The sequence below is a fragment of the Felis catus genome, chromosome A1, assembly GCF_018350175.1.
Source record: "Felis catus isolate Fca126 chromosome A1, F.catus_Fca126_mat1.0, whole genome shotgun sequence".
Lineage (NCBI taxonomy): Eukaryota > Metazoa > Chordata > Mammalia > Carnivora > Felidae > Felis > Felis catus.
In genome coordinates, this window is record NC_058368.1 from 109,350,163 (window position 1) to 109,363,729 (window position 13,567).

Here is a 13,567-nt window from a genome sequence, read left to right on the forward strand (position 1 = left end):
TTTTTACTTTTTTAGTTCTTAAGCAGCAGATGCTGCAGATGCCCAGTAAACTTGTCAAACATTTTCTAAGCACTAAGAAATAGGAGACCTACTCCTAGTAAGGCAAGTTTATTTCAAGAGACAAGAATCCTGAGAGATTTTTATCATTAAAAACCTCTTTTATAGAGTAGGGTAACTTAAATTGGTTGTCTTGAAAAAATAAAAATCTTACAAAGCAGAAAATGTTTTTGTAAAAGTTGGCAAATTCTTCCTTTTTCAAGCCTAAAAAATTTGTAATAGATGGTTAAAAGTATTTTCTATGGAGACTACTTTAATTCATATTCTGACGTTTGACATTTAGCAAATTATTTAAGTGTCCTGGGGTTCAGTTTCCTTATCTATAAAATGGATATTTTTTTTAACTCAGTTATAATAGTATAGAGTCAGAGTTATAAGGAAAACTAAGAGGCCATTTAAGGCAGCTTTCTTTGTCATCTTCCATTCTTTAATATAAATTATTTTTTTAATGATTTTAAGGTTTTAAAGTTTATTTTGAAGGAAGAGAGAGAGCGAGCACAAGTACATGCACTAGGGGGGAAAGGGTGGAGAGGAGAGAAAGAATCCCAAACATATGCGGGGTTTAGTCCCACAACTGTGAGACCATGAACTGACCCAAAATCAAGAGTCAGACACTCACCCAGCTAAGCCACCCAGATGCCCCTATATAAATTCTTATACTGTCTATTCTTTATTGGTACTGTGGAACTTTAAGAACATGCAGGTTTCTCTTTCTATTTAAACATTCTTTGAGACCAAATTTTTCAAGGGTGGGAGCTAAACAGAAGGGACGTTTAATGTTAATTGAATACTGTTAGCCTTAATCTACCTGTAAAGATCAAGTATTTATCAAGGTTGAGAAGAGAGTCCAAGATTACCCAAAATTAACTTCAGTGATAGGTGTAATTCAGGGGCTACTTGAGGTCTTTCTAAGGCAACAGAATGTGGCATTTAAGCTGGGGCCTGACTCATGACAGGGAACAACATACGCAAAAAGCTGAGAGGCAAGCCTTCCAGGTGGAGAGAATATCTGATGTATAGGCCCCAAGACTAGTTTGAACAGGAGGAGTTCAAGGACTAGGAAGAAGGCAAGCATAGTTAGAATATAGTGAGCAGGGGAATGAGGTCAGAGATAGATGGTTCCCAGACTATGGTGCCCTTGCATTTATTCTCTGTATGATAGGTAGTCCCTGGTGGGTTTGAAGTAGGGAAGTAATATAATCTGATCCATAGTTTGAAGATATTGTACTGGCTGCTATTTGCAGAATGTATTGTAGGGGGACAAGAATAGAAATGAGACTAGTGGAGGAGACTGTTCTATTAATCCAAGAGATGGTGGTGGCCTAGACTAGGGAGGTAGGAGTGAAAATGGAGAGAAGCAGATCGACTCAAGATTTGTTTTGGAAATGGAGTTGACTGCCTTGCTTCTGAATTGAATGCAAGGGAGGAAAAGGAAAGAAAAAAATCAAGAGATTGCTCCTACATAATTTTACTTAAGCAAAAGGTGGAATAAACTGTGATTCCTTGAAATGGGCAGGATTTGGAAAGGAAAATCGAGAGGCTTTTTAGACACTTTTTTTTTAAGTTTATTCATTTATTTTAAAAGAAAGAGCAAGCGGGGGAGGGGCAGAGAAAAAGGAAAGGGAGAATCCCACACAGGCTCCACACTGTCAGCATAGAGCCGGAGGGACCTGATTCCACAAATGAGATCATGACCTGAGCGAAAATCAAGAGTCAGATACTTAACTGAGAATGAGGTTCCTATAGGCACATCAAGGAGTTGGATGTATAGAGTCTAGACTTGAGGAGTAAGGTATAAATTTGGGAATCATCAGCGTATATGTAGTATCTAAAGCCACACAGATTACATGAGAGAACTATAGATAGATAGAGAAGGGAAGGGTCCCAAGACTCCTAATGTTTACAAATCAAATGAAGTAGCTCATGAAGTAGAAAAATTTTTAAAGATACGGTATCCTCGGTGACTCGGTTGAGCATCCAACTTTTGATTTCAGCTCAGGTCATGATCCCAAGGTCCTAAGATTGAGCCCTGCTTCGGGCTCTGCGCTGGGCATGGAGCCTGCTTAAAATTCTCTCTCTCCCTCTCTTTCTGCCCCTTTCCCCTACTCGTGTTCGCTCTTTCTAAAATAAAATAAAAAATAAAAGGCATGGTATCTTAAAAACCAAGTAAAGAAAGTATTTCAAAAATCTAGTGTTATTAAGAGATCAGATGAGATGAGCACTCACAGGTGACCCCTCATTTTGACAAATGGCGGTGTTAATGATTTTGAGGAGCAATCTTAGTGGCATGGTTTGAACTGAAGCTTTGGAGTTGGATGAGGAGAGAGTGAGGTTAAGAAGTAGAGACAGAGGGGCGCCTGGGTGGCTTAGTCGGTTGAGCGTCCGACTTCGGCTCAGGTCACAATCTCGCGGTCTGTGAGTTCGAGCCCCGCGTCGGGCTCTGGGCTGATGGCTCAGAGCCTGGAGCCTGCTTCCGATTCTGTGTCTCCCTCTCTCTCTGCCCCTTCCCCGTTCATGCTCTGTCTCTCTCTGCCTCAAAAATAAATAAACGTTAAAAAAAAAAAAATTAAAAAAAAAAAAAAGAAGTAGAGACAGTGAGTATAGATAATTCTTACAAAACGTTCTTTGAAGGGGAGCCGGAAAGTGGGGTGATAGGTAGAGGCGACTGAGGGGCCAAATTAGGTAGGCTGGTCTTTTAAATTTTACTTGCATGTATTCTACCGCAAGGTAACTCTGTCTAATTACACTGACTTCCAGACTTAGGGTTTCATATATGTTAACTGAATAGAAAACTAGACCTAGGACCCATCAAGCAATCCCTGCATACCCTAAGAGGCATTGGCAGCAGGAAGAAGAGGAATTCCCTAAATTAAGGCACATGTTTATTCAAAAATCCCTGTTAGTATTTTCTTGTTGAGCTCTGGGGAAGACGGGAATAACATACCCTATGCCTCCTGCAAACTGCTAATGGTCCAGTAGTGGAGGCCATGGTAGGTGCTCCACAGTCTGTATTTGACCTTGGCCTTGAATAATGAACAAAGGGCACTTTAGTAGAGAAAAGTGCCTCAGTGCCACAGCCATCACACAGAACAGTGTGAGGGGGCTTGATGGGGCCAGTCAGGAGGAGCTTGTGGGGGCGGGGAGGTGCAGAGGTGCTTTCCAGCAATTTAGGCTTGCCTAAGGAACAAAGCCAGGCTGTTTACTGAGTTCTGTTATCTGGTAATCAGATGGATTCTTCTAAATGAGAAGAAAACTGGTACAGATTTCCCCCAAATTGAGTCTCTGTGGGCTTGTGCTTGCAAACAGTGGCCTTCTTAAAGTTTATACTGTGAGCCTTCAATTTGCCTTCTCACCTAGAAAGGTCCAAAATTTCCCTCATTGTTTCACCTCTTAGAATGAAGCACGAAGTCCGTGTATTGTTGCATTCGACTGTCTATTTAAGGTAACACAGGAAATTAGCAGTGCATTTTCAAGAAAAGCCGATTACCATCTGTTATTAGTAATCATCTAAAAACATCACTGATTATAAGCATTGCCAGTGGTCAGAGACACTTCTACTAGATGAGAAGGGGGAAAACTACATCATTTAGAATATATTATCCCTTACCCCTTTGAAAGAAGATATCAATTAAAATTAAATGATTTTTGGAATGTATCACTTAAAAGTGCAGTAATCTATCCTATGCCCCAAACTTTCCACTGTCATTTTTCCCCAAATGTAGAATGTTGCATATTAAGTCACACTTCTAAAACTCAATGAAAACGTGTAGCTTTTATAGTTTTGCAGCCAAGGCAGCCAACTATGTGAGTCTGTTTAGAGCCTGGCTCCCTGTACTCAAGGAGAGCTTACAAGAGGGCTTGATCCAGTGCTCGCCTCATGGCCACCATTCTCGTCCTCACTGTGAGCACTGTGCAATTTCACACCAGTAGCCTCTCTAGCATCAAGCAGGTAGATTACAAAACCAAAAGATAGCTGGTAGTATTTCTCACTCACTGCAGTTTTTTTTTTTTTTTTTTTTTAACTAAATGTTTATCTTTCAGTGTGGTTGAACCACTGCCTGAATTTTAAAAGCTGATATTTAGGAGTCTGGCTAAAGGCAATTAGTTCAGTAGTTTTAAGGGTTTTAGGATATTAATTTAATAGTCTTTAAGGGTTTCATTTAGAAAAAAGAAGTCATTTTTCTTTTAAACTTTACAACTTCAGTTTTGTAAATGACAGATTTTGAGTTTTGCTAAGTAGTGAAAATCACTGTTAGTTCAGAACATGATACTCAGTAGAACGTGACACCCATGATATCATTCCTTTCTACAAGAGCACTTCCGCTGACCTAAATGTAGGAAGACAGGAAGTTCTGACAGTGATAAGTACTAGGGCAGTAGGGAAGAGTATCCAGTGTAACCATCAATAGCAATGGCCCTAGCCAGTTATTTTAGCAATTTATATATCTCAAAATCTGGTACAATTTTAAATACAAGGATGAGGATAATGTTGGAAAATGGGTTTTGAAGGTATAATCTTTTTACTGCTTTTTTCTAATCTAAGTTGGTTAATTTTCATGAAGTTAGTAGTTTTTACCATACTCCTGAACTGATTTTTTTCTATTAGTAAGGCATGTATGTATTTGGCCCTCTTAGTTAATGTTTTATTCAGTGAAATAGCTGAGACTGGGGGGGATATCCAGTTCCCTCTGCCATTTTATGCACACTTCAGGTTTTGAGCATCACTTCACATTTTGCAGAATGGTAGTTTTTCTTTTTTGGTATCTTTCACTCTGGTTATGGTTTAAATAATGAAAGAAGTAAGAACTAGAAAGGTCTTTTCCTGACAGGTGAAGTTTTCGTCTGTTGGTGATATTTTTCCAGCCCCTCAGATACCTGTTCTCAAATGTCTGCTTTTCAGGTGTTCTAATGCTAATTCAGGTTCAGGTGCTTTTCAGGTGTTCTCTGCTAATAGCTGAGTCCTGAAATGATTTAAAAAGTGGCGTCAGAGCAGCAGTAAGTGGACTCCCTTAGTGTTCTGGGGAGGCCTAATAACTTCACTTGTGACTTCAAACTGGAACCCACATAGACTTAGGAGGACAGTAACTCAGATGCTTACAGAAGCTTTTTATTAAAGGTCCAAGAGCAAGAGGCAAGTGTGGGAGAGTTGAACAACTTACAACCGAAAGGAGGATTACCTAATTAGTGGGGCAGAAGCCATGGTGCAAAAAGGTGCCAGAGGACCATATAGACCACCTGGCATTTAAAAGATGCGCCTGTGTGAAGAAGGAAGAGGGACATGGATGGAAACAGCCCACATGCTATGTTGGCACAGATATCTTTCTCTTTCTGTCTGTCTGTCTGTCTGTCTGTCTGTCTTTTTTCAAATAGACTATTTTAGAGCAGTTTTAGGTCCACAGCAAAACTGAGCAGAAAGTACTGAGATTTGTCATATACAAACCACCATTCTCCCACCGTTCTCATGCCACAACTATAGCCTCCCCCACTGTCACCATCCCTCACCAGAGTGGTATTACACTGACACATCATAATCAGTCAAAATGTGTAGTTTACATTAGGATTCATTCTTAGTGTTGTACATTCTATGAGTTTGGACATAGATCTGCCACTACAGTATCATGCTGCGTAGTTTCACTGTCACATGTCTTTTTGTCTTCCTGGCCTCATAGTGCCCCCTTTCAAATAGAAATAGGTTAAACCCTTGTCATTTGTGAGCATCACATTTTAAGACTTTTATACATCATCAGAATATAAATACCACTAAAGCCATAATTTGTCCTCATAAAATGCAACTGATTATTACTGAAAATTTTAAGGAAATCTCTTACATGTTTAGGAGTATTTAAATATAAGATTAAATAATTTATAAGCAAGTCTTTCTTGGAGCATCTGGGTGGCTCATTTAAGCATCTCTTAATTTAGGCTCAGGTCAAGATCTCACAGTTTGTGAGATCCGAGCTCTGGCGCAAGTTCTGTGCTTTTACGTGGAGTCAGCTGGGGATTCTCTCTTTCTCTCTTTATTTGCCCTTCTCCCATTTGCATGCAGGCGCTCTCTCTCTCATACATTTTAAAAAAATAAAGTATGTTTCACAAGACATACTAATTCACAAGAGTGAGTATAAATGTAACTGAGTGATGTCCACATTCCAGGCACATGGTGGGACTGATGTAACTACTCAGATGACCATTTACCTACAACAGTTTCCGGCCCGTGAAATACATATCTTTGCCTAAGCAGAATAATAGTTTCCTATAGGTCATGGATTTTCAAGATCATTCTTAAATATTCATTACCTATAAAGTCCAGGGGCTACACGGCATGTGAGGTTAATCTTTGGGTTTGTGTCTGTCATCTTCCACAGGGTCCTGCCCTGTCTCAGAACTGCTTTTCTTCCACAGTCCATGCCTATCTACTCAGTCAGACCCTCCCTCTTACCTGTATTACTGTGGTAGCTTCCACCTCTTTATTCCTTCCTACTCCTGTTGTACTTCTACCAGGTTTATTTTTCTAAAGGTAGTGGTCCCTGTTTGCTTCTAATTTTAGGAAAGACTTTCCACATCTGGTCTTTCCCATTTCATGTCTTACTACCCACTATATTCTAACCAAACTGAACGAGTTTATTCCCTTAAGATATCTCACATTTTCCTGTGCTGCTTCTCCTCTAGGAATGTTAGCTTGTTGAAGTGCTTCCCAAACAGTGTAATTTTTTGTTCCTTTATATTCCATATTTGTATCGCTTGTACCATTTAGCCTTATATTATAGATACTTATGCTTTCCTGTTCTCCATTACTATGTAAATCACAGAACAAGCTTCACATTGGACTTGACATTTCCATGTCACATTTCCATGACAGTCACTGACATTTATTGAGTACTTAAGTATTATTACTCTGGTGACATATTTTCATTTCCCTCACAGGGCTTTTTGCATGTTACATACACAGAAATAGATCTTTGTGTATAGATCTATTACTGTATATAGATCTATACTGTGTATAGATCTATTACTGTGTGTAGATCACACTGTAGGTATTTTTCTTTTACGTCACTTAACGTGATGAAAATCTTTTATATTCAGATATATAAGTACCTTGTTATTTTTAATGGCTGCATAATACTCTATAAAATGGATGTTACCTACTTGATCTGTACATATAAGGAAGCTTTTAAATGTTTGATACTACAGATAATGCTATAGTGTATGTCTTTGCACACTTGGGCAGATGTACCAGAAAGATAGCTTCTTAGAAACAGAGTTAATGGGACAGAGAGTATATATGCATTTTTAACTTGTTAGTGCCAAATCACCTTTGAAAAACACAAAATTTATGTTTCTACTAGTAGTGTGTGAAAGTGCCCATTTCTCCATGACTGCATTTCATATTATCAGCCTTTTTACTTTCTGCCAATCCACTGTACAAAAACATTCACTTGAGTTCACATTTCCTTATTTACTAGTGAGGTTAAATGTCATTTCATATGTAGGCTATTTGTATTTCTTCTCTTAGAATTGCCTGTTCATAAATCTCTTTACCAGATTACTATTAGGTTGTGTTTTTCATAGTGATTTGTACCACGTTTTTATAGATTTTGGATGGTAATCCTTTTCACGTACGTTGCAAGTAGTTACTCCCAGTTTGTCATTTTACCGTTAACTTTATGATATTATTTGTGACATTTAATTTTTAGATAGGCAAACCTTTAGTCTTCTTATTTATAGCTTCTCCCTTGGAAAGAATTCCCAATCTCAGGCACCTGGGTGGTTCAGTTGGTTGAGCAGCTGACTCTTGATTTCAGCTCAGGTCATGGTCTCATGGTTCGTGAGTTTGAGCCCCACATCAGGGTCTGTGCTGACAGTGTGGAGCCTGCTTGGATTCTCTCTTTCTCTCTCTCTCTCTCTGTCCCTCCCTGCGTCTCTCTCTCTCTCTCTTTCTCAAAATAAAGAAACATTAAAAACAATTTTTTAAAGCCTTCCCAATTCTAAATTATAAAACTGTTTTCTTCTGATAGTTTTATTTAACTTTTAATCCTTTAATTCATTTGGATTTTGAGGTTTAATAAAGATAGTGATATAATTTTTCCCTCCTTCCCCTACTATTGAAACTTTTCCCACTGACTTGAAATAACAGTTATAAACTAAAGTTCTCCATGTATTTGGGTTTGTTTCATCTTGATTCCTGTCCCAGTACTTTGATTTTATTCTTTTACGTTATGTCTGAGATCCAAACTTTAGAGTCATTTTATATATTTCATTAATTTTTTTTAATCATATTGGGAGTTCTGTTTGGATTGTATTTGGTTCAGTGGATTACTTGAGAATGGGCATGTTTGTAATATTAAATCTATTATGCACTGCATAGTAAGTTTCTCCTACTTAATCAGTTCTTGTTTTATTGTAGGGTTTGTTCTGTTTTATAGCTTTTCCCTCTAGATCCTGTATCATTTTGTTAGATTTCTTGGTAGGTATTTCATAGTTTTTATTACCATTGTGAATAGGATCTTCTTTTCTATTATGCTTCCTATTGGATTTTGCTTACTACATAATAATACTAATATTTTTTTATGTTTATTTCTGACCACCTTGTTAGTCTTAGTAGTTTTTCAGTTGATTTTTTAGATTTTCCTTTTTTTTTTTTTTAAGTTTATTTATTTTGAGAGAGAAAGGGTGCAAGCACAGGAGGGGCAGAGAGAAAGGAAAAGAAAATCCCAAGCAGGCTCAGTACTGTCAGTGTAGAGCCCAACTCTGGGCTCAAATTCACAAACCAGGAGATCATGCATGACCTGAGCTGAAATCAAGAGTTAGACACTTAACAAACTGAGCCACCCAGCCACCCCTCATTTTTTAGATTTTCTAAGTGCACAGTTATATCACCCACAGAAACAGTAACAAGTTTTCCCCCCTCATTTATGCATTTCTTTTTATTGTCTTACTGAATTGCTAGGGATCTCTAGGACATTATTGGAGAGTAGTCATAAGAGGCATCTTTTTGTTGTTCTTTGGAAGTACTCCTTTATATATATTTTAAATGTTTATTTTTGATAGAGAGCAAGCGGGGGAGGGGCAAAGAGAGGGGGACAGAGAATCTGAAGCAGTCTCTGCGCTGACAGCAGAGAGCCCGATGCAGGGTTCAAACTCAAGAGCCATGAGATCGTGACCTGAACCGAAGTCAGATGCTCAACAGACTGAGCCACCCACGTGCCCTGCCATGACTTATCTTAAATTATTTTTCCTGTTGTACAAGTCTTACTTGGGATAAATGCTACTTGGTCATGATACCACTGATACCATGATACTACTTGGTCTTTTTAATACTTTACTACTAAATTTGACTTTATGTAGAATGTTTATATCTGTATTCATAAGCAAAATAGGCCTGTACTTTTTTTCCTTTTTTTTTCTTCTATCTTTCCTTGGTGTGTAATACTTTATATACTTGGGAGCTAACATTTACTCATAAAACTATCTGAGCCTGGTGGCTTTAAAGATGGCATTTTGACTGCCTTTTTAATTTTAATTATGATATTCAAGGGCTGTTAACATCCTAACCAATTTTCTCTAATTGGGACCAAGTTACTAATTTCATCAAACCTCAGGGTTTTTTTAGTGTTACCAAGAAATAATTGGCATACATCACTGTGTAAGTTTAAGATGTACACCCTGATGGTTTGATTTACATAATACTGTGAAATGTTTACCACAGTGGGTTTAGCTAACATCCATTGTCTCATACAGGTACAATAAAAAGAAAGGGGGAGGAAATTCTCCTTGTGATGACAACTGTTTGGATCTCTTTCCTTAACATCTGTCTTCTGTATCATATGGTAGTGTTAGTTGTGGTCATCATGGTGTACCTTTCATACTTAGTACTTACCTATAACTGGAAATTTGTACTTTTTTTTTTTTTTTTTTTTTTTTTTTTAAGAGAGCATGCCTAGCAGGGGAGGGGCAGAGGGAGAGAGAGAATCTCTAGTGGGCTCCACCCCCAGCAGGACCTGACAAGGAACTTGATCTCACAACTGTGAGATGATGACCTGAGCCAAAATCAAGAGTTGGACGCTTAACCAACTGAGCCACCCAGACACCCCAAGGAAATTTGTATCTTTTGACCATCTTCCTCCCAATTCTCCCTCCTCCCACTTTTCACATCTGGTGACCACAAATCTGATCCCTTTTTCTGTGAATTTGGTGTTTTTGTGTAGATCCCACATATAAGTGAGATCATATAGTGTTCTCTTTCTCTGACTTAATTTTATTTAGCATATCTTCAAGGACCATCCATATGTCCTAAGTGGTAGGATTTCCTCATTTTTTTAATGGCTGAGTAATAATCCATTGAATATATATAATATACACCACACATCTTCATCCATCCATCCATCCATCCATCCACAGGCACATAGGTTGTTTCTGTGTCATGGCTATTGTAAGTAATGCTGTGGGGGTGCCTGGGTGGCTCATTTGGTTAAGTATCCAGCTTGATTTCAGCTCAGGTCATGATTTCATATATGTGAGATCCAGCTCTGCATCAGGCTCTGTGCTGGCAGCGTGGAGCCTATTTGGGATTCTCTGTCTCTTCTCTCTCTGTTCCTCCCTTGTTCGTGAGCACCTTCACACCTCCCTATCTCAAAATAAACATTACTTTAAAAAATGTTGCTTTGCATAAGAGACTCTTAAAAACTGAGAACAAACTGAGGGTTGATGGGGGGTGGGAGGGAGGGGAGGGTAGGTGATGGGCATTGAAGAAGGCATCTTTTGGGATGAGCACTGGGTGTTGTATGGAAACTAATTTGACAATAAATTTCATATTAAAAACATGTTGCTTTGAACATGGGGATGCAGATAATCTCTTTGACATAGTGTTTTCATCTCCTGTGGATGTGGAAATTGCTAGATCCTATGGAAATTCTATTTTTAATTTTTTTAGGAACCTTCATAATGTTTACCATAATGGCTGCACCTGCTTATAGCCCTACCATCAGTGGACAAGGGTTCCTTTTTCTCCAAACCCATGCTAGCATTTAATTAGCTGTTTGTGTTATGGGTAAGGCCTCTTCTGGTCAACAATAAGCTGTTAGTGGTTGGGTTTTGGGAGGAGGGGGGTCAAAAGTTATCCATGGATTTTGTGTGGCAGTTTGGCGCCCCTAACCTCTGTGTTGTTCAAGGGTCACCTTTTTTTTTTCTTTTTTTTTCTTTTTTTGCTGTTGAATTATAGGAGTTCTGTATGGATTTTGGATATTAACCCCTATCAGATACAGGGTTTGCCAGTATTTTGCCCATTTTGTAGGTTGTCTTTTCATTTTATTGATGATTTCTTTAGCCATTCTATAATTTCCAAAACATCACATCAAAGAACTCACTTCCTATGTTTTCCTCTAGGAGTTTCATTTAGGTCTTATACTTAAATGAAAATCTTTACTCCATTTTGAAAAGTTAATTGTTTTTTAATTTTTTAATTTATTTTTGAGAGAGAGCGAGCGAGCAGTTGGGGGAGGAGCAGAGAGAGGGAAACACAAGATTTGAAGCAGGCTTCAGGCTTTGAGCTGTCAGCACAGAGCCTGACAGGGGGCTCAAACTCAACGAACCATGAGATCATGACCTGAGCCTAAGTTGGAAGCTTAACCAACTGAGTCCCCTGGCGCCCCTTGAATCAGTTTTTGAGTGGTGTAACACAGGAGTCCAGTTTCATTCTTTTCCATGTTAATACCCAGTGATCCCAGCACTATTGGAAGAGACTTGCCTTCTCCATTGAGTATTCTTGGCTCCCTTGGCAAATTTTAGTTGAGTGTTTATGCTTGGGTTTGTTTCTGGGCTCAGGATTCTGTTCTTTTGATCTGTTTGTCTATTTTTATGCCAATAATGTTTTGAAGACTGTAGCTTGAAATCAAAGTGTGATGCCTCTTGCTTTTTGTTCATCTTTCCAGGATTTCTTTGGCTATTCAAGAGTCTTCTGTGGGTCTATATAAATTTTGGGAGTGTTTTCTCTATTTTTGTAAAATATTCCATTGAAATTTTGATAGGGATTATGCTCAATTTATAGATGGCTTTTGGTAGTATTGGTATTTTAACAATACTGATTCTTCCAATCAGTGAACATGGAATATTTTTCCATTTATTTGTGTCTTCTTCTATTTCTTTTATCAGTGTCTTAGAGTTTTCAGAGTAGAGATCTTTCATCTCCTTGGTTAGATTTATTCCTAATGACTTTATTGGTTTTGATGCTGTTGTAAGTGGGATCAATTTCTGTTTCAGAAAATTTATTATTACAGTATCAGTTTTCTTAATGGTAAAACAGAGATAACCAAAGCTAACTCCCAGTATTTTTGTAAGGATTAAATGACCTATGATTGTTTACCGTAATTTTTTTTTATTTCTTTTTTAATGTTTATTTTTGAGGGGGTGGGGGAAGGGCAGAGAGAGAGGGAGACACAGAATCTGAACCAGGCTCCAGGCTCTGAGTTGTCAGCACAGAGCTCAACGTGGGACTCAAACTCATGAGCCATGAGAGCATGACCTGAGCTGAGGTTGGACCCTTAACTGAGCCACCCGGGGAGCCCCTGTTTACCATAATTTTGCTTCACATAAGGTAAATGTTCTTTAGTAGTAACCACTAATATCACTGTTATCCGTCAAGTGGGTTGAATGTCGTTTACCTTAATCATCCCCTGCTATTGCACAGTGGGGCTATAAACTCCATACTGGAGAGAGATGATACAAAGCTAAGCTAATGATGGCCTGTCTAGTCAACAGCAGTAGGCATCAGCTTGGTGTGATACACCCCTTGGTGAGTCTAGATTTCCCTCAGGACTTGAGCTGCTTGCAGTGCTGTTTCTTAGCGGACCCTACACAGGCCAGGATGCGCCATCTCTGTCGTACAAGGAGTCCATGGCAGAGGCTGTGTGCACCTTGGACACCCCTGCCCCACCTGGAGCTGGCTGTCCACCTTGGGAAAGCTGACTAAGGTTATGAAAGATCTTTCAGTTGAATGGAAAAATGACCTTTTTAAAAATTTATATGAAAAATCAGGATTGTAATGTGTAAAGAGCTATGGATTACATGATTGGTTCCAAGAACATTCTCGAGGGGTTTTATTGTTTGTTTGACAAATACTTAGGTTTTGCTCAGTCCTTTTGAAAGGAGTGTAAAATGTCAGGCCGAGACAGATGTATAAAGTAGAAAATGGAGACGTGCTGCATTCTCATCAACAAGCACAATATGGTTTTTTCCAGTCTTTATTACTTCAAAATCCTTCATCTGATATTTAAAATGTATTTATGTTGAGTCATTTCTCTCTCTCTTGCTGGTGAACCAAAGATCATGAAATGATTCTGCAGAGGTAGTAGCATTACGTTCAGTTTCTTTTTTTGTATATATCAGATAAGAGGCTTGCAAATGGAAGTAAGTCCGCCTCACATCCTCTGTATGGTCATGGCCATGATGTTTGCCTTTTTGTCACTGATGCAACATTTATTAGTTCATAAAACCTTTTCCAAAGAACCTGAGGGCTTTT

The 13,567-nt window shown here is 38.6% G+C and overlaps 1 protein-coding gene across 4 annotated transcripts in view; it reads left to right on the forward strand.

Annotated features, from left to right (window-relative positions):
• RAD50 (RAD50 double strand break repair protein) overlaps positions 1 to 13,567 on the forward strand; it is an 89,599-nt gene that overhangs the window by 70,186 nt on the left and 5,846 nt on the right. Inside the window, exons 22-23 of one of the 4 annotated variants that reach the window (XM_045058744.1) lie at positions 5,438 to 5,441; positions 13,372 to 13,398. The exons of the other annotated variants lie outside the window; for them this stretch is intronic. Of the exons in view, the coding sequence (XP_044914679.1) occupies positions 5,438 to 5,441; positions 13,372 to 13,383 (16 nt within the window). The 3' untranslated portion in view covers positions 13,384 to 13,398. Of the gene's footprint in view, positions 1 to 5,437; positions 5,442 to 13,371; positions 13,399 to 13,567 lie in introns of those variants that run through there. 4 annotated transcript variants of the gene reach the window in all.